Below are 26,425 nucleotides of genomic sequence, written 5' to 3' on the forward strand. Positions count from 1 at the left end.
AGCTGTCCTTCAGGCATAGACCTGCATAAGGGCAGCTCTCAGGGAACCATGAGCTATGCTGCCTGATGTCCAAAGTCTGAATTCAGCAGCTTTTTATAATTTTGCCTAAAGTCCACAGTATTTGTAACATTGGGACATTTACTGATTATTGTACTGTCATGATATGAACTAGATATCCTTAAGATATATTCAATTTTGATTCAGATAATTTGAGGTGGCATTTCTTAAGCAATGTCCTTCTGGCTGAGTTAGGTATTCTTTTGTTCATATCTCTTGTTTTACTAAGCTGCCATTTGTTTTTCAGCAGATGAGTTGGAGTCACATTCTTGAACTCAAGAAATGTACTTTTATTGCTCCAGATTCTTTCTGTCCAGCATATCAAAGTATTATTTTGGTTCCTCTGGCATATAGTAACTGCAGAGTGTTCTCTCTCTCTTCCTTCTTGTGTGTGTGTGTGTGTGTGTGTGTGTGTGTGTGTGTGTGTGTGTGTGTGCATGCGTGTATGGGTATATATGAGTGTGTATATGTATGGGTATATGAGAGTGTGTGTGTGTGTGTGTGTGTGTGTGTGTGTGTGTGTGTGTGTGTGTGTAGGTAAGAGGCTGATGTCAGATATGTTCTTCACTAAGTTCTTCATCTCCTTTATTGATGGTTACTCACTGGGCCTGTATCATGTGCTTGCTACACTGGATGACTAGAAATCTAGAGATCTGCCTGTCTCTGCCTCCCCAATACTGAAACTGCAGACTCATGCCACCACACGTAGATTTTTATGTGATTGCCTAGGGTCTCAAGTCCTCATATTCGCTGTCGTCTCTCTGTCCCCTCCTTCTTTATTGTGATCTGCTTTTGGCTTTATCCAGATGTTATAAGCATAATAGTTTTTAAACATGACACAAGAAACTGTGTGGTTATTGTGGTGACCATAAAGTTATCAAAGAACGGATTAGAATCTATGGCACAGTAATTACTTAATTCCCTACTTTTGTCTGGCTCCTAAGCAACTAGCCTGCCAATCAAATAATTTATGAGCTTCTGTGTATAAGGACATTTCCCCTCCTGCTGCTAAAGATAATAAGATTTTAAATCATCATAGCATGACTCAAATTATAAATGTGATTAAATATATCTGTACTTTCATAACACAGGAACAAGAGATAAATGCCATCACCTAAACTTTGAGTTATATTTTTAACCACTAAAATGCATTATTTGATGATTATTTATTTATTTAATGTATATGAGTGCTCTGTTTGCATATATACTTACACACCTGAAGAGGCCATCAGATCCCCCTATAGATGGTTGTGAGCCACCATGTGGTTGCTGCAAATAGAACTCAGGACCTCTGGAAGAGCAGTCAGCATTCTTAACCACTGAGCCATCTCTCTAGGCTCTCTCTTAAAATGTACTAGTGTATTCTAATATAACATACTATCATAGGTTATATTAATATAACATATTAATAGGTCTGTTGAAGTGGTAACATGAAAAATGAAGGTTAAGTGTACTTCATTTTATGTAGTTGTTAATTTAAAAACATGGACCTTGTGAAAATAAATAAAATGTTTTTCCTCCTTGAGGTTATTTAACTTTATCACCAACTAGTCCCATCCTTTACTGACTGATTGTTTCCATGTCCCCGTGTATTACACATACCTCCGTGTTGTCCAGTGATGCACTCTCCTGTGGCCCAGGGGGAAGGGAATCTTTAGAGAACATCAGAGGAGGTTCTACAAGGTTCAAACCTCCACTTCCTTTACTCTCTCTATTGGACGTGAGGTCCATTGAGTGCAATGAATAATGGGGGAGCATGCTACCCTCAAATCCTACAGGGCCCTTACAATGTTCATTTCCTGATTGTCTTCGTAGATTACATTTCTCCAGGCTGGTAGATGAAGGAGCTAGAGCATTGAACCTGGGAATCTCAGCGCCATGATATTTTTCTCTGGGATTTCTCCAGGAGTCTTCCTCATTTATGATCTGATGTGTTGGTAATACAGCAGGATTAAAACCAATGGCTGATGTTTCTCCATACCAAAGCTGGGAGACGTCAGGGCTCTGAGAAGTGAATTTATCCAAGTGTCTTGGGTGTGTTCCATATAAGGATTGCCATTTTGAAGCCAAGTTTGGTGCACCTGGCACAAAATGGAGGTTTTCTTCTTTGTCCCTCTCATACAGTGGAGTTTTATTATTGATGTCTTCCACTAGCTCATCAAAACCCAGTCTGACTTGGCTGGAAGAAAGGCACTGGTTTGCATGCTGAAATTGTTGGTGATCATATCCACCTTCCTGTGGCTCAATGTGATTTGGGTCTCTTTGCCAACTATATGCCATTTTTTATTTTGTGCAACTGAGAGGATTTTCTTGGCCCCAAATACCTCTGTGACATTACAGATTTTCCTGGAAAGGGGGGAAACAAAACTGTCTTTAGTGAAAAAGGCACTTGCAAGAAAGAAACATGCTGAATAAATATACAAATGCTTGGATTGTTCACTTGGCTCATGGAAGACTTTCCAGAGTCCTAAAGTAGTCCTTTAGGACTGATGCATAGAGAATCTGATGCACAGAGGGAGAGTATTGAGCATAATATTCTTTGGATAGAAAAGCAAGTCTACCTCAATTCTGGAATGCTTCTTTTTATCATTTTTTAAAAATGTGTACTACTTGAGTGCCTGGTGCTGAGGAGTTTAGAAGAGGGCAACAAGTTCCTCCAAACTGGAGTTACAGGTAGTTTAGTTGTGAGCCACCGTGTGGGAGCTGGAAACTCAACCACAGTCTTCTACAAGGGCAGCCAGTGAGTCTAACCACTGAGAAATTCCTCCAACCCACACACATCTTTAATTCATACAAAACCAATCTTCCCCTTGGATTTGACTATTTTTCTAACTGAGAGCAGCATTTCCTCAGCCATTCAACTTTCTATGTGAGTAGTAGCATGCTAATGCCTAAATTGTCTTTTCATTATTAGTCATTATCCCATTCATATGAGCAGTCTTAATCCCCCCAACTCTGTGTTACCAATCATCTTACAACAGTTAACTAGAAACTTTCCACTCCAAAACTCTTTAAATGTAAGTAATTGCAAATTCCTTTGTTCACTTCTCTAGAACTACTTCCATTAAAATCGTTAATGAGTTTCATGCCATTAAATGTAAGAGATTTTTCTCTCTTTTGAAAAAGCTTTGGTCCTCTGAAGTATTTGATATTCACTTACCATCCTTTCTTTGCAGTGCCTTGCTTTGTTACTTTGGCTTGCTGTCAATAACCACATTCCAAATTTCTCCTTTATGTTATTTCTCAAGGGCTCCTTTGTCTATTCATTATTTTCTTCCTGATCTGCTTTGGAGTTTATTTTCTCCTGAGTTATTATCTCACTGTAGGTTATTCCATTCCTTCTATGGTCTAGGAATTTATTTTTCTTTTAGTTTTGCATATATATTTTTGTGTGGGGGTATGTGAGGATATCTGCAGAGGTCAGAAGAGGGCATCATATCTTTTAGAGTTGAAGTTGCAGGCAGTTTTGAGCCACATATGGGTGCTAGGGCTTTTGCAAGAACTTGAACACTCTAAGTCACTGAGATGTCTCACCAGCCCCATTCTGTGGTTTAAATTATCACTTGCTATCACTTTCCATGACTTCGTCTACAACTACTGGACCTGCTTAGTGTTTCCATACAATATATTTTTTGCTGTGGTATCATCTCCATAAAGTCTAAAGATACTCATACTACTTGGTAGTATTAAAAGTCAAGATTATTAATTTGTCTTTTTTGACAATTTGTTATTCCTGTCTGCCTGTTATGCCTATATAGGGTACGTGGGATCACCTTCTGAACTTGATAAAACTTAAAATCCATTGAGAATTGTCGGGCTAAAATCTTTCAGCTTTAACAATGCTTAGTTAAGATGACAGTAATGACTTTACTTGTATGCTAGTTTGGTATGTGCTTACAATTCTATTACAAAATTAGTCTGGCTGCTTTGTAAATCTCAATTACCTGAGATTCAACTTATATTCCATTGTTCTGTGTGGCACAAAATGTCTCCAGTCACCCACACAGTCCTTAAACCAGACACGAAGTTTTCATTGTTGAATCTCCTCTCTCCTCTATCCACCTGTGTCCAGAGACCTCCAGTTAGTTTCTCATATAAACACATCTTGGGTCCACTGTCTCCTGTATACCACTCCCACAAAATTCAAAATCCACTGGTGTGCACTGTCTCCTGTATACCACTCCCCAACAATTCAAAATCCACTGTCTCCTGGATACCATTGCCCACTCCTAATTCAAAACCACCAGCTTTCACCTGAAATGAATAACTCTCAAACTGCTTCTGTATTTTCTGCAACCCATTTTGGTCCTCATTTTCTTTCACATTTTAAAATTTTATTTCCGACACTAACTGCATATTTCCATGGTTACAGGTTTTTCAGTGGTTTTCCACATGATTTTTAAGTCCCTACATGACCTGGCTCTGCTCTCTCTCTCTCTCTCTCTCTCTCTCTCTCTCTCTCTCTCTCTCTCTCTCCTCACATTATATCATTCAACCGACTTACATGTGGTAGCACAAGGTAGCCTCCAGAACTCTGGAATGGATTGGCTTTCACCACTCTTGATGGTATTTCCCCAGGTTTAGGTTGGATATTCATCTTCCTGACTGGACTGTTCTTTCTCATTATATTCATTAATCAGGGATTAGTTGAAACCCCGCCCCCTCCATTCTTCTACTCTTTCTCATCTGACTCTTTAATCCAGACAGCTCTCCAACTCATCTCGTATTCTTTACTCATCCAGGATTATAGCCATGAGCCACCATGTCTGTCTTATTTCTTCCAAATAAAAAAATTCCAGACTAGATTAGGCTCGTCTACATTTTTCCTCCTCCCATGGCACTTATCACACTTTTAATGATAAGTAACACTTTTCTCACTTATTGCTCAGTACCAAGAATGTTACTTCACTGATAGTATGTGCTCATTTGTATTGGTTATGAAAAGGAGTCCGTGAGTTTAAAAAATGCAGAATCGAGACAAAAGAGAACAAAAATGAAATGAACCTGGAATTCATTCCCTCTCACCAAGTAAATATGGTTTGCTTATGATAGATAGCATTTAGATTTTCTCAGTTGAGAGGATCTAGAATCTTCTGGACCTCATGGCATGCTTCTGAGAGATTACCTTGGCTGTGCTAATTGATGGGGGCATTCCACCTACTGTGGTTGGTCCCATTCCTTAAATGGATTACTTCACTATGCAACTAGAGGAAGGTAGCCAAGAAGCAGCATCTATTTATCCTTCTGTTTTTCCTCTTGTGGATGTTCTGTGACAAGTTGCTTCACGTTCTGGCTGCCTTGACTTTTCATCATGATGACCGTATTTTGAACTGTGAACCTAGACCCATTTGGTTTTCCATCAATCATTTACAAGATGGGAATTTGCTTTCATTATATTTGTTTTAAAGATTTTTAAAAAATCATTTCATTAATGAATTATATTGAAAATACTCTATACTCTAGAAATTGAATAGATAGATTTGGAAAGATTTTTCAAAAGATTTTTAAAAAGGCATGCTGGATAAAATATTAAACAAAACATTTTTTAATGTGTAGCATTTTTAAATGGAGAAATGGCTCAGCCATTCAGAGTACTGGAAACTCTAGTAGAAGACCAGGGTTTAGTTCCCAGGACCCACATAGCAGCTCACTACTGTCTTTAATTCCAGTTCCAGGGTATCTGATGCCTTTTTCTGGCCTCCACAGGCACTGAGTGCACATTGTACACAGACATTCCAGCAGGCAAACCCTCATACATATAATATAAAAATTAATAAAATATCAACAAATATTAAAATATTATTTAAAATTCTTGTAAAATTTTGACTTATAGATTCATATCCCCCTTTCAAGGACTAACATTTAAAAATTCCTTTTCTGTTTTAGTGACAGCTACATTGCACTTTTTCATTAATCTGTCATAAATACAGTGCACTTTTTCATTTATCTGTCATAAAAGTCAGAATTTTCAAGGAAATGGACCTTTGACCTCACCAGCCTGACCCACAGGTTTCCCTTAACTGAAGACTCACTCCTCTTTATTCTATGATGAGAACTTTGGTAATGCTAACACTATGCATCTTATATTGCCAGAGGTCAGCCTTATGGAGGACTAATTACCTGACCTCAAAGAGAAATCAAAGGCGAAATAGGCTCCATTAAGGCAAGAGCAGCCCTGACTGCGGTCTCCAGCCTCCAAATCCACAAAGGTGACAACATTAGCTAACCAGCTCCAGTGTTTAGAATAGGAACACAAATGACATTTTCTCAAAAGTACACAGAATTAAAAAGGACTTTTCTAAAGATGTCAAATCTTGGCCCCAAAAGTTCTGGGTGTACCTGTTACTTAAAAGAGCAAAGCTCAGAAGACTTGCAGAGACTAGGTAATGATGATCTTGGATTCACACAAGCCCTAGACATAGAAAGCAGCTTTTAAGCTTATAAATAGGTAGAAGATAAAGCAGATGAGGATTATATTAGCACAGAGCACATCAAAGGTACCTAAGATAAACCATCTGTATTTTCAGAACTATGCAAGAAAATGTGTAACCATCACAGCTTTCGTGGTTTCCGAAATGCCTTTGAGTTGGAAGATTGATTTGCTGCCCTCCCTGGGGCCTTTATCTGCCACACTAAGCTTGTGTAGGTATCGCCAGATGCAAACATCACCGTTAGACTTTAACCTTACAGAGCTCTCACCTTCTTCATTGCATTCTGGTGTACATCATCTATATTTGTTATATAGTATATATTTACAATATTCTTAATATTTATAGAATGTGTGTTCTCTTTATCTTTCTACTTTTTAAATTCTAATTAGAAATTAATAACATGGTAGTTTGCAACTCCCTAGTATTTTCCCTTTAGTGAAGGCAAAAGGAAATTGGAGAAAAGGTTCGATTGTCATTTTTACAAATTGCACATTTTCTTGATGATGGTTGGTCCTACAGAAGCCTCACTTCTTTTTCCTCCCCCTAAAGCTTCTTGTGTCTGAATTATTTACAGTTGTCACTGTCCTTGAAAGACACTGACTTGACTCAAAATCAGTTCATATCTTTACATATGTGTACCAGGCTTTTTCTTCTGGGCCATGAACCAGGGACATTATTAGTTCCAAATGCTTGGCTTAGCTTAGGCACATTTCTGACTAGCCCTTTTAACTTAAATGAACCTGTTTCTCTTCATCTACCTTTGTCTTTGGGGTTTATTACCTTTCTTCTGTATATCTTACTTTCACTGCTTCTCTATGTCTGTCTGCCTGTCATTTGTCTGGCTCTTTACCATGGACGTGTCCTCCTTTCTTTTCTCCTTCTCTAGTTCTTCTCTCTCCAGCCCATATTCCCCCCCCCCATTTATTATCTCTGCCTACCAGCACCAACAGTCCTTTCTCCTGCCTAGCTATTGGCTGTTCATCTCTATTAGACCAATCAGGTACTTTAGGCAGGCAAGGTGAAACAAATGCAACATAGCTTTACATAATTAAACACAAATCCTTACATCATTAAACAAATGCAGCATAAACAAAAGTAACACACATTTACCCAGTTAAAGTAATATTCTGCAGCATAAACAAACGTAACATATCTTTGCCTAGTTAAAATAATAATTGACAACCTCCAAACAATAGAGAGAAACCCTGTCTCAGAAAAACAAAACCAACCCCCCCAAAAAACTAAAACATACATGTGTTGCAATTTCTTTTAAAAAGCAGTGAGAAAGAGAAAGATTCCATGCAACACTGAGTTCAAGTGCAAAGTTTTTTTTGTGTGTTTTTTGTTTTTGTGTTTGTTTTTAAATCAGGGGAAAGGGTTGGTACAAAGGGGAAAGAGGAGGGGGGGAGTCTAGCTTATGGGAACAGTATCAGTGGGAAGGAGGAAAGAGATGCAGAGAGAGAGGAAGAGAGAGGGGGACAGAAAGAGAGAGAGAGAGAGAGAGAGAGAGAGAGAGAGAGAGAGAGAGAGAGAGAGAGAGAGAGAGGAGGAGGAGGACAGGGCCCCTTTAAAGGGGAGCACATTGAGTAGGCTCCTGTGGTGCTCTTAGTGGCAGCAGCTGAGGACTTATCTTGTCAGAACCCCAAAGGCAGGCTGGTACAAATGCCTACATACTAACAACATGCACCTCCCAGCTTCTACATTCATTTATTCAGGATCAGTTTTCAAGCATTTTAGGTCAAGCACTAGAAATACAAAAAAAAAAATAGAAAATGTGAAATGAAGCTCTTGCTTTCCAAGATCACATAGACTCAAATTTATAAATAAGCTAAGTATGCTAGAGTTACACTAATGGACAGTGGAGACAGTAGTTCAGTGACGGGGGGTGGGGGAAGGGATAATACTGCAAAGCCTACTTTTCTTGAAAAACTAAAATTTAAGAGGATTTTCAGCTTACATATTAGGTGTGTTATTGTTTATCGGTTTTATTACTCTAGAGATAATTTAGCCCATGTCATGGGAACTGGTTTCAATGGCTGACTTACACATGCTGTTGGGACAGAAATTAATTCTGTTCCTGGGGTATGTCTTACCAGTGAACAGGCATATAAAGACGACCTTCAGTCCTGTGTGTAAGTTCTGGGAGATAACCTGGAGAGGGCCCCGTTTCTGGCCAGCTGGGAGCCTGGGAGTCCAGCTGCATCTTGATAGTTAGTTCTTGTGAGGGGCACTTGGTGCAGTTGCTTATGCACAAGCCTGCCCCAGACAGTCTCAGGACAAAAAAAAAGCATGAAGCAGTTTCCATAAGAACAACAACATCTTCTACACACACTTGTGTTATTGAATGGTCTTGTAATAGATGAGGGGGCTAAAGGATTATTTCCTACAATTCACTTGATGTTCAGAGACATCCTTTACATTAAAACCAGCAGGATTAGTCATAAAAGCTTCCGGAATATAGAATTCTGAGTTTTAATGGAATGAAAAAGAAATGAACTTTCTAGGTAGGATTGAGATGTGGAAGGGGGGCTTGTTTTCTGAGCAGGGGATGTTAATTTTGCAAAGTCATAAAGAAAACTGTGGGGGCCACACAAGACTAGGAAAAGGAGGAGGCGGAGAGGTGTGAAGCTCAGAAGGACAAAGCTGAAGCAAATGATGGAAAGATCAACATGTCATGAGAAACTGCTGCAAGCAGACCTAAGTGCTGAGTCCTGGAGTAAAACACACCAAAACACCACAGGAAAGTGGTGTCGTTAGATGTTGACAACGGCACACTGTGCAAGAAAGTAGAGATCTGATATATGACATATTTAAGATAAGAAGATTGACCAATGACCTAAAAGGATAACTAGAGCTCCTCGTATTTCCATAGCTATGGAAGATGTGCTATTCATAAACTCATGAGATTTGACTTCCAGACACTCAAAGAGACAAAATTTATATCAATGTAACTACTGCTGGAAATGTGTGAGCGCATCTGCTGTAGGTAATATCAGCAGTACAGATTATCAAGTTATAAAAATAGCCCCATATATTATTATTTTACCTCACAATAATGTAATATAGTATTATATCATCTCATGGTTTAGTAAATGTGAGGTATAAGGCCTGTGTCTGGTGATGTCCTTCTCTCAGGGAAAAGTTCTAGATAGATCAAATAGCATAAGAAAAGGTTTTTTTTTTTTTTTGTGTGTGTGTGTGTGTGAATGTGTGCACATATATTTGTGTCCCTTTGTATAAAGCTACCAGGCACCAATATAATAACTATAATTAATCTTAACTACTCCCTGAAGGCTCTACTTTTAACACCACCATCATATAAATTTTATTCCCACAAAATACCTCTCAATAGGAAATTGTTTTAATAGATGGAGTTTGAGGTCTTATCAGATCCAAACCATAATCAAGTCATGGCCACAGCACTGCATACATCCATGTGTTTTTAGTTCACTCAGATATTCAGATATTTTAAATATGGTCCAATACATCTGCCTGCTTTAGTAATTTTGTGGGGGAAGTGAAGATTTTCTGAAATTATCAGGATGAGTTTATGAAGTTAAAGGAATGCCTTCCTATTATTAGCCATAGCGTTTTCCCTTAAAATCCTATATATAAGTACTACTACAAATAGGACAAATATCAGTACCCCTGATGATGCGTAATATCTAGGTCTGCAGTTTTCAACATGTAGGTCACAAACCCTTTAGGGGTCAAGTGACCCTTACACCGGGGTCACCTAAGACCATAGAAAAACACTGATCTCGATTGTAGTAATAATGTATCTTCAGCCACAAAGTAGAAATCAGGGTTGGGGGGGCCTGAAATGGCTCAGTTCTTGCTGCCAGGACTGAGGACCTGCATCCAATTCCTAGGATTTACACAGCTGCAAAGAGAGAACAGACTCCCACAAGTCATGTGTGACTTCTACACACTTGCTGTGGCATGTGTGCACATGTTTATGAGTTTACATGTACACATAGCAAATAAATAAATAAATGTAATCAAAATATTTTTTTACAAAGATAAATCAGTGTTGCTCGAGAGACAAACTGACACCAGGGTGAATAATTCATGAGATAAGCTGGGATATCCCATAATGCCTGCGAGTAAAGAAGGTAAGGAAGGCTTTAAGAGCGCCTCTTTACTGGAAGAGGTTCTCACTGAATCACAAATGTAACAACAGAAAATGAATTAAACTATCAAATATGTTTAAATCCATGGGATTTAAATAATGACAAACATATGTAATTAGTTAACTGTCATTGAAGACCTCTCATGCCTTTCATGTTCTCTCTCTCTCTCTCTCTCTCTCTCTCTCTCTCTGTCTGTCTGTCTGTCTCTGTCTCTCTCTCTCTTCTAAATCTGTATCCAAGGCTGGCCTTGAACTCATGGAAACACTATTGCCTCAGGTTTCCAAGTGCTGAAACTACAAGTTTGAGCTACCATACCAGGCCAAAGTTAGAATGTGAAATAAGGATGCTGAACCTCAGGCAACTAAATGCAAAAGTCCTTGATGGATGTGGAGGGAAAGACAAGGTTCCCTGCATGTCACAGGTATAAAAGGCTTACGGTGGTGTGGATCATCTTGTCACAGGGCCCTAGAAAGAGGAATGTTACACTGCATTAGAACCGAAATGAACATACTGGTAACCCTAGGCTGGAGGAATGTGGGCCTTATTTCCAATTCCTTGCTTTGAACACAAGGTCTTGGGGTGTTTGCAAGTAAGAGGAGCCCTGGGAAGAACTCAATTTCCCTTTAGGAGAGGAAGGCCATGTGCAAGAAATAAGGCAACCAAAGTACCTGTGTAGATGAAATCTCAGTGCACTCTATACTTGGATGCCTTCTGCTTCTGAGATCCTTCACTCACTATGCTTTCAGGAGGCATTGGTCAGTCAGTTCAGTGTAATTCTTTAAATTACATTGAAAATTGATTGTGATTTTTTTTTCTTTCTGAGAGAAGGTTGCTTTGTGTAGCACTGGTGGTCTTGAAATTCTCTCTGTAGACCAGGCTGGCCTTGAATTCAGAGATTCACCTGCCTCTGCCTCCAGAGTGCTGGGATTAAAGGTGTGTGCTCCCACTGCCCGGCTAATATGCAAATATTTTAACATTTTTAGTGTTAAAAAATTGATTGTCACTGGTAAAAAATCTCATGAGTTCAAAAATCTCATGTTTTAAAAAATGTGATTGTGTCTTTTTGTTGGCATTTTGAGCTGATTAGAATGATAGTAAAAACCACAAAAAATTCTGTAAGCATTTTAAGGAGTCCTGGTACAAAATCATTACATTGATTACTTTTTTGTTGACACTGTTTGATTTATTTTTATTTTTATTTTTTGACTTTTTGAGACAAGGTCTCCCTTTGTGGTCCAGGATGGCTTTGAATTCACAGTGTAGTCCATGTTAATCCCAAACTTGTTGATTCTCTTGCCTCAGCCTCCCATGAGATTACAAGCTGCACACACCACCTTGCCTAGATCTGGCTTTTATCCCTTTCAGAATTTTGTTGAAATGAATCATAAATGAAGTCTCTAGATACTTCATTAGAAAATAACAATAGCCCTTTGAGCCTAATGAAGTCTGTGAACAGTTCTCACACATAAGCAGTTTCTCCTCAGTGCCAGCTCTAAGGTAAGAGGAGTTACAGAAACGAAAGCTGCCAGTTGGGAAACTCACCTTCCAATTCGCTCACAGGTGCATGGCTTGCTCAAAATGAACTTCGTATGACTCAGATTCACCATTGCCTTTCATTAAGGACTGTCAGTTCTTGTCACTTGTTAACATGTGGCCAAAAGGACCTGTCATTTTATAGTTGCTGATCCACTGTATTCTCTAAATATAAATATAACTAATTCCCAGATTTTATATACTGAAGTAAAATATAAATGGTGTGTGTGTGTGTGTGTGTGTGTGTGTGTGTGTGTGTGTGTGTGTGTGTGTATCCATGCGAGTGTGCTGTGTCCATCTTTGTTTCCTTCTGGCTGTAGCATCACTGTTAAATATTACTATATCATAGACAATTTTCCATGCTCATGAAGGTTCTCCTCACTGTTGTAAATATTTGACTAAGGATTGTAGTGGCATCTTGTTCCACCAATAGACTTGAGGTGTTGGCCTTAGGGTGTGGCTTTGGTGTGCAGACATGACCCCTTATAAGGAAGAGGAGGGTCTCCTCATCTCTCTGGGGTTAGATTGTAGTCGGAGCATCCTGAAGGGCAGATGCAGTGCCTCCTGGAGCAGAAGACCATGGTGGTTATTTACCATCACTGGGTGAGTGCTCCCCAAATAAATACCTGTTAGTTTTTTATTCAGGTATGTGTGGACTTCCTTTAACTTGCCTTCAAAGGATAGAAGTCGAGGGAAAGTAATTCAGTGTTATTTTTATTCTTTGGAAAGCCTGAATATGGATCTGGAATCAAAGTGATAAACAGCTTTATCTCATTAGTTAAGACTCTCAGAGCCTCAGAGCTGCACGGTCTTCCCAGGACACTGTGTGAGAACCGTTGTGTGACTATGCAGAACTGATGGGTACAGAATGTCTGGTTTTTGCATCCACAAATGCAGGGGAGGGGACAAGGGTTATCACAACTTAAAACTTCTTCACCAAGTAATGTTAAGTTCATAGGCCAGTTAAGTGTTCAAATACTAATATCCTTGTTGGATCCCTCTTTTGTAATACAGACAAATGAGGACAGATTTAGTGCCACTGTCAAACATCTAAAGAAAAAATCAGTAACAATGTGAATATACTGGTCATTTTACTATTTTTAGAAAGAATTTTATTTTAACAATATAAAATGCTTTGTACCAGAGAGAATTCCTTTGTAGACTATAGCATGTCCTCCCAATGAGTTAGATTCATATTTAAATGAAAGAACACAAGGGTGGAGCTTAACAAAATCATAAAAACTGCATGAACGGTATAGTTTCTTATCATTATCTTTAGATGTGACATTATGTGTTTAGAATGTCATATGTCCATTATGTGAATCAATCATTTAAGAATCTTTTAATGAAGAAACCAGCTTCATTTACAGTTTATAGTTTAGCATCTCCAGCTGTGAAGACTGGCAAGCATTTTGTCAATGCATTTTATATCACATGCTAAGTAAAGAAGGTCAGACAGAAATGGAAGAAAGATACATCACATCACATACACATGATACACAAACACTCCACACTACACATATACACATACACATATACCATATATACACAATACACAGACATCACACACACCATACACACACACACACACACACACACACACACACACACACATACACTACATACACACCACATATATACACACACTACATACACAGATACCACACACACACACACACACACACACACACACACACACACACACTTACAGGCCACTGTGTCTGACACTTGCTTTATCTTCTAAAGAAACTGTAGGCTGAAACATTGGCAAGCAGATGGTTTACTCTCTGTGGCTACCTCACTGGGTGTGTAAGTTCTGGTTGGTTCTTTCCACCTCTTGCCCTGCTGACTGCAGCCTACTTCAGTGACAGCCCTAACACTTTCTTATATGTTTTCTATGACTGAAATTTGCATTAATGCAAAAAAGCATTGTCAGTGATCGCCCAGCATTTAGTTTGCACCTTCTGGGGAGGGAGATAAGTTTTGGGGTGTAAATGAAGAGAAAGTGCAGAAAAGGACAGTCAGGTAAGAGAAAACTGTGTGCTTTTTAGTTACCTAGAACAAGCTTGTCTGCCTGAACTAATTAACTGGACAAGAAAAGCAATAAGGGCAAAGCCCAAACTCAAAAAAAAAAAAAAAAAATGAAGTTACAGCTAGCAATAAGAAACAAGATGAAAGACATTCTCACTTCCTATTTTTATGCTTAAAATGTTGGAGACCTGTTCTAATAGAAGCTAGGCAAACAATGAAAAAAAAAAAACAGAAAAAGCTTCAGATAATACCAGTAATTGATGGAGAAAATGCTCATTCACAGTGGATGAGTATAGATAAAATGTCATCATAGATGCACAAATATTCCTCAAGAAATATAGTGATTGTTAAGTCTATATCATCTCTTGGTCTTCACACCTTAGCATATCATCCTAATACTCAGCATATGATAAAGTAGACACTGTAATTTTGAAAGCAGCCTTGTCTCCACAGTGTGTTCTAAGATAGTCAGACTTGCATAGTGAGACTATGTCTCAAAATACACACACACACACACACACACACACACACACACACACACACACACACACACGTACAGGTAGGTGTACTCACACAGGCATACAAATACATACACTTTAACATGCATGCATACACACACACAGAGAGAAAGAACATGTTAGATCTAAAAATAAATACTTGCTTAATTAAATAGTATAACGCATTAGTTATATATTCTTTGAAGATTAAGAAGCAATGGGTTTTTTGAACAATGCATAAAATGAAATACAAAATAGCACTGAAATGAAAAATTGAGTTATAAAGGAAATTTAAAGAAGATGTCAAATATTGAGCATAATGACATAACATAATCAAAAACCTGAAAATACAATTTTTGGCTTAAATATTAATTAAATTAATAATTTATAAGGCATGGAGACGAGTTTTATCATAAAAATTTAAAAGGTTAACACATCAGAAAAGGAAGAGGCGATGAGAATGGATAGGATGTATTGCTAATTGTAATCTCTAGAGGAGACCAATCATTTATCAAGAAGACTGCAAAGAGAGAAAAATAACAGAGATAGATACCAGTGAAGGGAAAAAGATAGTTCTAAATATGAATATCAGATCCACAAACAAATATGGCATGCACATGCTTATAAAAGAATTTGAACCACTTTAGTGTAGAAAGAAACAGGGAGAGAAAAGTCCCTGTGTTCAGCTTTATTGCTTTTCACCATTTTGTAGGTATACATGCTTTATCCCAAGCCTTCAACTTGCCTACTATACATTTTTTTTTACAATCTTATGTAAACAAGTACTCAGAAATCCTTGTAGTTTTCTAATGAGAAATGTGTATCAGAAGAAGTTATTTCAAAATCACTCAATCTTATCTTAGTTTAAAACATTATTGCAAAACTTCTGAGGACAATACTTTAAAAACATGTTGTGGGAGGGAAAGATGGCTCCTTGAGTAAATGAATGAGGACCTGAGTTTGGATCCCTAGCATTCATGTAAGGACTAGACCCAAGGGCATGCACTAGCCACAGTGCTGGGGAGGCAGAGACAAGTAGACAGTTGGGGCTCACAGGCTGCACTGTCCAGGTAAAGCAGTGAGCTCCAGGGACAGAGAGGCCTCTGGCCCAGCCTCACTCAGCAGGTAAGTAGGGAAGTGATAGAGGAAGATAACTGACATCAGTCTCTAGACTACACACCCACACCCACACCCACACCCACACCCACACCCACACCCACACCCACACCCACCCACACACACACACACACACACACTCACTCCTATAAGCAAGGTGAAAGATCTGAGATTATTTAAACCAAAATTGAAATTCATGCAAAAACTTCCATTTTGTAATCAGAAAGTGGAATGTAGCAGTTATTTTATTGTTTATTAAAATAAAAGACTCATATACATAATTGGCAAGGATTATGGAGACAAGTTGAGGGAAATAAACATGTATTATTTGCAGATGACACAAAGGAATTGTCATTTGCTAACTTTCTAGTAACAGCAGGAAACAGCTCATTACAGTTGTGGTTCAAGAACAGAAATCTGAATGAATCAAGGCCCCTCAGTGGTGTCTTTCATGCCAGCAATTAATTAGAAGTAGTTGATTGAGTAAAAATCTTTACTTAGGGCAGATTTTTCCTTAGTGTCCTATTTGGAGAAAACAGACATATCTTGTCTCCTCAGGGAAGGTCATACAACATTGAGTGTCTAGCCAAGGTTTTATTTCCTGTATGGTGCCCAAAATACCCCAAAAATGATAAAGGTGCTAGTTGAATGATTTACATTATTAAATATGAGCTAGAAACAGGGAATTTTTTGATCAATCATGTGTCTCCCACTATGAGAATATAGTGAGTTGTAAAGTAGGATTCAGGATGACTAATTACATGCTCTAGTATAAAATCAATGTAAATTTGAGACAAAGACTAAAATACTCCTGAAAACATTTACTACGCCTGTGTGTGCCTGCAAATTAAGCTGGAAGCCTGTAGGAAAGAGGAAACAGTGTATAACTGAGGAGAGGTTTCAACCACAGATGAAGTTGTCAGAGTATAAACCAAGGAAAGTTTTCCCATTAAATTCTCGAGAGACTCTTGTAGAGTACTACGTAGGCACATAAGTGTACACACACAAGCACACATGGAAGCCCTCATATGTGTACCCAACAACAAGATAACTAATCTCATGCTTACAACACGTCTTTGTGTAGACTAAGATAGATGTCTCTCAGGGTTAACTGAGATTTGGAAATTAGAGTTAGGTCTGGGATTTCCAATCTTTAAATTATTTTATCATTCAGGAAGAAGTCATAGTTTTGGGCTTCTTGCAGAACACATGCTAAAGTTTAGATGTAACTGTGATGGAATCCAGTCCTGAATCCAGTCCTCAGAAAAGATGGAAGAACTATAAAGCTAGTCAGTCAAACTGCAAGCATTATCCAATGTGAGTGTGTGCACAGCAAAGGGGTGCACTGGCCTCAAGTGCCTTAGCAGATCTTGTTAATTGAAGTAGAATATATATTATTAAAATATATACTGATATATATCATACTTATTAAGGATTGATATATAACTATATGTAGTATAATTAAAACATTGTTGTTATATAACACATAACACTAATATAATATAGAATTAATAATTTTATATACTAGTAATGTACAGAGAAAAATAAAAAAGTACACATGCCCCAACTAGATAAATGTAAATCAACTGCACATAGCATATAAAATCTACAGATTGCTGTGTTTGTAAAAAGGAACAATTAACAAGGTTAAGTGGAAATTCTCTTATGGATACACCAGAAAGGAAAGCATAAAGATTTCTTAAAATTCAAAACACAGAAAGATATCCTAGGTAATTAGTAACAAAAGCAAAAGCAGTAAGCTGGTACAATTATATCAATAATAGAGGACACAGGAATACAGCAAGACCATGTAAAATCCAGAAGGGAATCCTGTTTGCCATTTTGGCATTTGAGGTGTGAGCCTAAAAAACATTCTCAAAACATACAGTCAACCCTTTGCTGCACCACAAGAAAATAATAAATCCACCTTCTTATTGGAACTGATTAAATCTGAATCTCACATCTATAGATAAATCAGACAAAATACCATTAGCTTCACTGAAAATTTGACAAACATAGCTCATTACTTTGATGTAGTGGCCATGGGTCGATATTGTACCTAATAATTGGTAAATATTCTTTGTTTCTAAGGACAAGTATTACGTATCAAATATGACTGCACATTTGGCTACTATTGATATAACTAAAAGTAAGTAAACAGATTATTTTCCCCAAATCTGGCATAATAAAAAATAAATAAGAATCTTACATTCTTAAACTTCAAAAAGATTCCTATGTAATTCACAAAGGAGGAAATTACAGTAAGATTAAAACAAATTAGAAATAAAATTTCTAAGAAAAAACAGTTTTCTTCAGGGATACACAACCCATCTACTCTTAATCCGGAGCAGAAAATAAATCTTCAAAATATGCAATACAGAACCCAGATATTCAGCGAAAAGAAATGAAAAAATGACTTAAATGCACATATTTTTTTTCTTTTTTTTTTCCCGGTTTTTAGAGACAGGGTTTCTCTGTGTAGCTTTAGAGCCTATCCTGGCACTCACTCTGGAGACCAGGCTGGCCTCGAACTCACAGAGATCTGCCTGCCTCTGCCTCCCAAGTGCTGGGATTAAAGACGTGCGCCACCAACGCCTGTCTTTACTGCACATATTTTTCATAAAATAATTGTTGCTAAGAACTGATAGTTTGAAAATATTTTTAAGTAAAGAATAAAGATTCATTTTGTCATGACTATCTTTATGCTGCTTTATCGGGTCACAAATTTGAAAGAATAGCAATAATTTAGTTAGAAATAAATGCAATAATTTTATAGACAGGAAATGACTGTTTTGTCTTCTTTTGTAAGCATCATGAGAATTATATTAATTTATGCTTATTAGGGAAAGCTTTCTTGTGTAAACTAACATCATTTATGATGGCACATTGTGAAATCATGATCTGGGCTCTTACGATAGCAAGCCTGCTTCTCTCTTGTCTATATCACTGGATAAATCTCTATCTCTCTGTCTTTCTCTTTCTCTCTCCTGCTCTCTCTCGCCAAACAAAATCACAGTTCAGTTACATTATTCTCAATTCACAGACTTGCTCCCTAGCTGGCCCAAAGGCAGGCGGACACAATAGAGGACAAGAAGCCTGTCATGGAATGAGACATTGAGTTGGACTAAGGAAGGCTTGATTCAAAACGTAGCTGACTGCTGTCCTTACCAGTGCTTGTGACACGTGTTCATCCTCTCTCCTGTGCTTTTTACCCGACACACAATTTTGCATTTGACAATTTATTCCAAAATGAGCAGTGTGCACATGCCACATATATTAAGGTAAGTTTAAAGGAATGAGACATATCTTATTTCTCTGTTCAATTCCATGTATCTGAAAAGTAATTGTCTGTCAAGACAGATGGTTAGAGGAGTAACTGAGATACACATTAGCCCCTATTGGTCCTCAGCGCCTTTTTAGTAAAGTAGGCAGAAAAGTTACAGCAGGATCCCAGCTTGAGTGACACACAGAAACTGCTTTTCTCCCCATGACCTGCTACCAGTTTGGAGGGCATATGTTAGGAGGATACTCCTTCTACCAAACAGTAAGTTCCCTTTGCAGTATCACTGGGGATACACCAGACTAGAAAACAGGATTGTGAAGGAAAACCTACCAGCGGCCAGGACTGAATGTAGCTCACCACTCTCAGGAATGTAGAATTAAGAACACTTAGGAGACACTATAAATAATATCAATGGGATTGAAGGGTGCACCAGCTTGAGAGGATGAGCAAAGGGAGAAGACAGAAAGGAAGCAGGAGAGGGGGGGGAGGGAGGCAGGGAGGGAGGGGAGGGGAGGGGAGGAGAAGGAAGGGGAGGCGAGGAGAGGAAGAGGAGGTGGAGGACAGGGCAGGTACAGATGAAAGGCCAAAGAGAAGGGAAGAATTGGGTTTTCAGATTAGAGAGAACTGTATGCCAGATCTTTGCTGCAAAATACAGCAGGCCCATTGCCCAGCATAACTCAACACTTTGAAGCAATCATATTCTTGTAACACTTTCCATTCCTATGTGTTTAAGACAGAAAGCATTTCATCTGAATCTCTTACCTGAAGCAAATCTCTCCCTGAAATTGCACAGGATCTCAGATCTCTTCAGGACTCATGGAAGCAAACAACACAGGTCTGTCTCACATGTTCCTGACGCCTCTGCTGGTAACTATTATCCCTGTCTGACTGGTTTGGCCTGTTTAAAAATCTAGTTTTTATCACCCTAGAGGGTCATATGGAAAAGAAGGCTTTGTACTGACAAGACAGATAGAAGATTGAAGCCACAACCCTAACAATGAGTTAGCTTTTGTGTACTGTGAGAAGTCTGTGCCAAAAAATTCCAAAAACAGTATACAGAGACATGTTTTTGAAAATGAGTGTGCATAAGGTAGGCACTTTCTTGTTCAAATAATGTTGCTTGTGTTAGAATATAAACAGGACTCGGGGGCTCCAGTGTCAGGAGCTGAGGGAAGCCTCCAAGTCTGGTCCACCAAGAGATTACAACTCAATATGTTCCTTTTTGGTTTTAAGTCTAGAAGTGATAAACTTCAGAATGCATAGTAAATTTACAAGGAAACAACCTCCAACAAAAATATTTTCAAAGAGCACAATGAAAGAGACAAGGCATATCTGCTGTTGACTTTAAGCCATGTGCAGAAACTTTGTGGCAACTCTAGCCAATATGTACTTGGCTCCAAGTAAGGGAAGCTCAGCCAAAAGCAGGAATATGATGCTGTCGTCCCTTTCTCTTTCTGTCTGCTATTCAACTGTACTAGAGTTTCTCCTAAGATCGATTTCTTGAGTGCAAGTGTGAGGAATAGAACTTTCATAATTATGTTCACTTTCAAAACTGCATGTGAAAAGATATTTACTGTGTTTACATTTCAAAACTCTGCATTCCTTATGTGCACTTTCTCTTGTATATAGATCAGCATGCTAGCTTTCTGTTATTACAACAAAAATATGGAGGCAAATCTTGTTTTAAGAAGGCAACACTTATTTGCCTCAGTGTCTCAGGGGTTTTATTTAGTCAATGGGCTCTTGGACCCATTGTGTTAGACCTGAGTGCACAGCACATCATGATTGGGGTTTCATTCCTCTTAAGACAGCTGAGGAGTATCAGGAGCAGAGAGTCAGAGAGAGAGACAGAGAAAGGAGGGAGAGAAGAGAAGAGAGAGAGAGAGAGAGAGAGAGAGAGAGAGAGAGAGAGAGAGAGAGAGAGAGAGAGAGAGAGAGAGGAGAGAGGAGAGAGAGCCTCTACAGTGGTAGATAGCTCAACCTTGAAGAGAGTGTGGTGCCACAATGAGAAACACTGATACCCTTACATCATTTTGGTGATATTTTGGATTTCTATTCTTTATATTTGGGTTTGTTTTTTTTTTTTTTGGTGCTTTTTGCTTTTAGTGCTGGGATTGAATCCAGAGTCTTGCATATGCCAGGAAAGTGTTCCACTCTGAGCTCCATCCACAGAACTCTACAGAACCCAGGGGATTTATGGTAATTTTATTTGTAGCATTTGTTCTTCAACTAAGCTGAGAACATAAAGTATCTGCTGAGTTACTTTTTAAAACAAGGCATTATTAGAAGAAAGTACCCCCCAAACTGGAAATATTTGTTACCACAAACCTCTTATCATGCCTTAAGGTAATACTACATGGAGTTTATGGGGTGGGCCTAAGTGAGCTGGGCTGTGTAAATAGGAACAATCTAACCTCGGTAAAACTGGAAGATTATGGTTAGAACAGTCTGATAGTAATTATTCATCAACAGGAAAGGACATGAAATTAACCTTGTACTGTGTTTCCTTTGGAAGTGCGCCCTTCAACGCCATAAATAGACTTGCTTAACATGTGTTCACAACTATTTTAGTAGAAACTTTTATTAACAATAAAATCAAGTGGCAGTTATGCTATTTCTGTAATTTATCCTTTCATGGATTGTTTTATGCATTACTTAAATAATGACATTCTTTGCATCTATAATTACTATACTTTGTCTTCGGACAAAACATTTATGAGCAATGATAAAGCAATTGCACTGTGCCACTGAAATTGTATACAAAAGACAAGGAGCCATGTTGTGTGTGTATGTATGTATATATTTATGTGTGTGTGCTTGTGTGTGTATATATATTATATGTGTGTGTGCACATGTGTATATTTACATATGTGTGTGTTTCTCTCTCTCACTGTGTGTGTGTGTGTGTGTGTGTATGCATGCTTATTTCTGTGGGGATGTGCTGTGTCCCATAAGTGGATTTCAGAGGACAGCCTTCAGATATGAGTTCTCACCCTTCAACCATGTGTTGAGTTAGGGCCTCTTCATTACTGTGCAAGCCAGGCTATCTGCTCTATAAATTTCTGTATTCTCCTGTCTCTGCCTCCCATCTCCCCACAGGTGCATTCTGGGATTAGAGAGGCCTGCAATACTGCTGCTGGCTGTTTTTATGCTTGGTTCATAAGAATGTCAAGTGTTTCTGTTCATGATGGTGCATGCTTTCAACCCCAGCTCTTGGGAAGCAGAAGAAGTCCAATCTCTATAGGTTCGAGGCCAACTGGGTCTACAGAGCAAGTTCTAGGACAGCCCAGATTACACAGAGAAACCCTCTCTTGATAAAGAAAAACGGACAAAAAAGTCAAATTTCTTCCTAAAGAGTTCCCCTGATCTGACTTAAAGAATCGGTGACCAAGTCCACATTTTTTTTCCTGAGGTTAACACCCCCCCACTCTATAGCATTTGAGATTCTTTGTTTAAAATGCTTACATATCAGGCTACACTCTTGCTCTAAGTCTGACAAAGACTTCACCATTGGTCTTGGACAGAGGGTGTGTGGCACACACTCTCTGCCGTGTGTTATGAATAGTTTCTGCCTGGTGCTACAGCATGCATAGCAAAGTCATCTGAACCTCTCCATATTTTGATGAAAAGTACCCAGTGTTTTGTGAGTATTTTGCTGTGATTTGCACACCTCTATTTTAAATATAGGAAAGTAAAGGAAATAGGGATATTTCTTGATGAAGTCATAGGAAAATCAAGTGTGAGCCACACTGCTCTTCTAGTAAAAGAAAGTTGTCTGTCTTGTCTTTCACTTCAGTTAGAGATGAGTGGAAAGGGATCAATAGAATATGAAGTCTTTATAAACAAGAACTTTTAAGCCATCAAGTGTACTATGTGTTCAAAACCAGGATAAAGGAGCCATAATTGCTATTGATGTTTCCAAAGCTTGTACAAGCCAAGCCTGTGCTTGTTAGTGAGATTAATCCAATCACTTTACTCTGAAATCTTGTCTAGTTACTGAGGAATAAACAAGTATGATAGGTTCATTGAAGACCAGATGGGATCTATGCACAATGGATGATATCTCAACAAAGGCAGGAGTGACACTTCTATCCAGGCTTTTGATTTGGAGCTTAGTTTTAGAGTGGGATATTGCTACCCCATAGTTCCAGGAGGGTCGTCTGGGGCCCTGAAGACTTCTCTCTCCCAGCCTAGAACGCATGACTTCTACTTTCCATTGTTGTTTACAGCACTTGATTTCTTGGTTAGGTCCATCTTTCATGCTTTAAATGTTTAGATTTTTGTCAATAACACAGTAGCATGCCAGGCTGTAAGATGTCACCCATATATACTCTTCATTTCACTTCACGATAGTTTCAGCTGGTCCTATGAAACTCCCATGAGATGTGTGACAGTCTAAGTTATAGACAATGGAATTTAAACAATAGCTACTTCTCTGGCTGTTCTATGTGTGTGGGTATACCCAGCATCCTGGTACTTACCCCTCTTCTGACCACTGTACAAAGGTAATGGCTGAGCAACTTTTCTGAATACAGACGCTGGATGCTAGAATGGCCCTGAAAATGCTGAGCCACCTACCACTTGGCTGGCAATGGTTTGATGAGACATCCTTTTAAAAAACTCATTTAAAACCACGGGTCTTGGCTTCCTTCTGTCTTTTAATAGCACCCAAATCTTAAACAAAACCTAACCCTGGCGCCTGGAGAGATTGCTCTGTGGTTAAGAGTATTGGTTGTTATTCCTTATGACTCAGGTTCAATCCCCAGCAGCCACATGGCAACTCATTTACATCTGTAACTCTAGTCCCATGAGGTTCTCTGCCTTCTTTTGACCTCTGGAGGAGCTGCATGGTACTCAGACAATCATGCAGGCAAAATACCCACACGCATGAGACACACTTAAAAATCAACATGCACTGGCTATGAAAAACTTAGATATATTCCTTCCTAATAATTAAAGAGACATGGTTCCCATGGTTAAAGCATAGAGCCCTTGAGATCTACACTATGTTGTAAGAAAATAATAGATAAAAGTCTCCCTTGAATTTTTTCCTCAGGTTGACTCACAAGTTAAGGAAGGTTTATCCCTTGTCCACTGTTTAGGAAAATTTGGAACTCTGAGAAAATGCCGTGTGCTGGAGGATGGTGGTCATTTCTTAGTGTGCTGTGACAAGGTATACTCTGGCTATTTAAGGTTTTAGACAAGTAAATACTCCTCTGGCTTCTTCAAGTGGTCACATTAAAGCTGTCAGTCACTGAGTCCACTCTGGTTCCAAAGGTCAGATTAAAGCTGATGTTTTATTGGCAGACTGCATGTTTTCGGAGAGCTTCAAAGCAAATACCCTTAAGTTGAGGGAGAGGAGGAAAATTTTCTAAATGAAGAACCCAAAATCCAGAGGGAAGTCGCTCTGCAATCACAGCAACATTGCCTGGGAATTTGCTCTTTGGTTGTGGTTATTTGCCCAGGGGTCTGAGTGTCAGCAATTGGACCAGAAGAAGGCTGGGTTTTTGTGGGGATTGCACTGATCTGGAAAAACTCTTGTGTGTCTGGCCTTTAGAGCAACATTAGAGCTTCCAGCTGTCCACAGATGCTAGACACATGTGTACAGTTCCAAGGGAGGGAGGGACCTCTGTCATTTTCTCAGAAGAGGACGATTATAGGTTAAACCAGTAGTTTTCAGATTGTAATGGATAAATTAGAAGAATTCACTTACTGAATGAAGACATTTCTGGGGGTTGTGAGTGAAGGTCAGTAAATCTAGCCACAGGCAACTTATTTCCTCTGGTCCAATGGACAGAGGCTCTCTTGAGAAGAGGCAAGAGGAAGCATAAATAGAATCTCCCCCACCCTGACCTTGTATGTGCCACTCAATCAAAGAAATCATGTCACTGCCCAGGTAGGGAATATGTAAAGCATCTCTACAGTAGGATTTGTATTGTTCTGAAAAATGGCAGTGGTCAAATTGTCTGTTTGTCTACCTTCCCTGTTCTTCCTTTTCCTGTAAGGGACTCTTAAATATGGACCCTGAATATGAAGGATGGATGCATGTAGGGTTACCCATTCCTGGATCTCTGGTGAGTGGGTTGCAATTTGTCCCCAAAATTCCTCTATTTCCATAGTAACCAACAACTTGTCAAAGACTCTATTTCCCTTCCTGCCCTTCAACCACATTACCAGTTCTGCAAAATGCAAAAAAAAAAAAAAAAGGTGTCTAAGACCTTAAAATAATCACATACTCTCCCTCCTGTCTGCACCTGGGTCCCAACTCACACATCTGCTTCAATATGGGTGTTGTGGAGGCCCGGGGTTGAGAAGGGCAAAGTTCAGCTGCTGATTCTTATGAAAGAGCAAACACATACAAAAACAAAGAAGAAGAATTAGGTCTAATTTAGTATTCCACTTTTTGTATTTTTATTTCAGACCCACAGAGTAAAACTATATTAAATACATTAATTTGCATACAAAGGCTCAAATAACTATTTTTTATTACGATTTACTTGCACAAGTAAAATAGTGTCACCCATATACGCTCTTCATTTCACTTCACTATAGAGTTTCAGCTGGTCCTATGAAACTCCCATGAGAGGTGTGACAGTCTAAGTTATAGACAATGGAATTTAAACAATAGCTACTTCTCTGGCTGTTCTATGTGTGTGGGCAGGCTGCCCTTTGGAGGATAGCCTACACAGCATCCTGGCACTTACCCCTCTTCTGACCACTGTACAAAGGAAATGGCTGAGCAGCTTTTCTGAATACAGACGCTGGATGCTAGGATGGCCCTGAAGGTGCTGAGCCACCTACCACTTGGCTGGCAATGGTTTGATGAGACATCCTTTTAAAAACCTCGTTTTAAAAACCATGCAAGTTTTGAAGTTCTGAGTTTGATTCCCAACACTTAATATAAAGGCATGTGATAATGTATAATAATATTTGTTCTCTAAATTCTCTTGGAATTACAGTTATTTCTTAGAAAAAAAGTATACTTCGGAAAGGGAGCATCCAGGAAATGTTATTGTCTACTATTAATGTTTGGAGTTAGGTGGACCTAATTATTTTAGGGTTTGGACAAGAATAAACAAAGATTATTTCAAATCTTTGGACAAGTGAACAGACTATAAGGGCAGCTATAGAATTAATAGGGTATATATTAATGACTCCCTTTTGCCAAAGAACAGGAACAATCCACTCCAGTGTGCTGTGTGTGTCCTGTGAAGAAGCGTAAGAACACATTAGGACACCAGGATTTTCATTGCCTGTCAGAGTAAATGAAAGACTGTCTGGACAGGATAATCCCAGAGATCTATAAAAGTGGAAATAAAATTGGATGATCATGTAAGGGAGACA

General features: G+C 38.7%; 1 protein-coding gene across 3 annotated transcripts in view; it reads right to left on the minus strand.

The window, feature by feature from the left end:
• Window positions 1–2,337, minus strand: part of Pik3c2g (phosphatidylinositol-4-phosphate 3-kinase catalytic subunit type 2 gamma) — a 302,408-nt gene extending 300,071 nt beyond the window's left edge. For all 3 annotated transcript variants that reach the window (XM_035448879.1, XM_027429943.2, XM_035448878.1), the window contains exon 1: window positions 1,660–2,337. In XM_035448879.1, the coding sequence (XP_035304770.1) occupies window positions 1,660–2,337 (678 nt within the window). The remainder of the gene's footprint in view (window positions 1–1,659) is intronic.
• Between the last annotated feature and the right edge of the window lie 24,088 nt (window positions 2,338–26,425).

Source organism: Cricetulus griseus, chromosome 8 (genome assembly GCF_003668045.3).
Source record: "Cricetulus griseus strain 17A/GY chromosome 8, alternate assembly CriGri-PICRH-1.0, whole genome shotgun sequence".
NCBI lineage: Eukaryota > Metazoa > Chordata > Mammalia > Rodentia > Cricetidae > Cricetulus > Cricetulus griseus.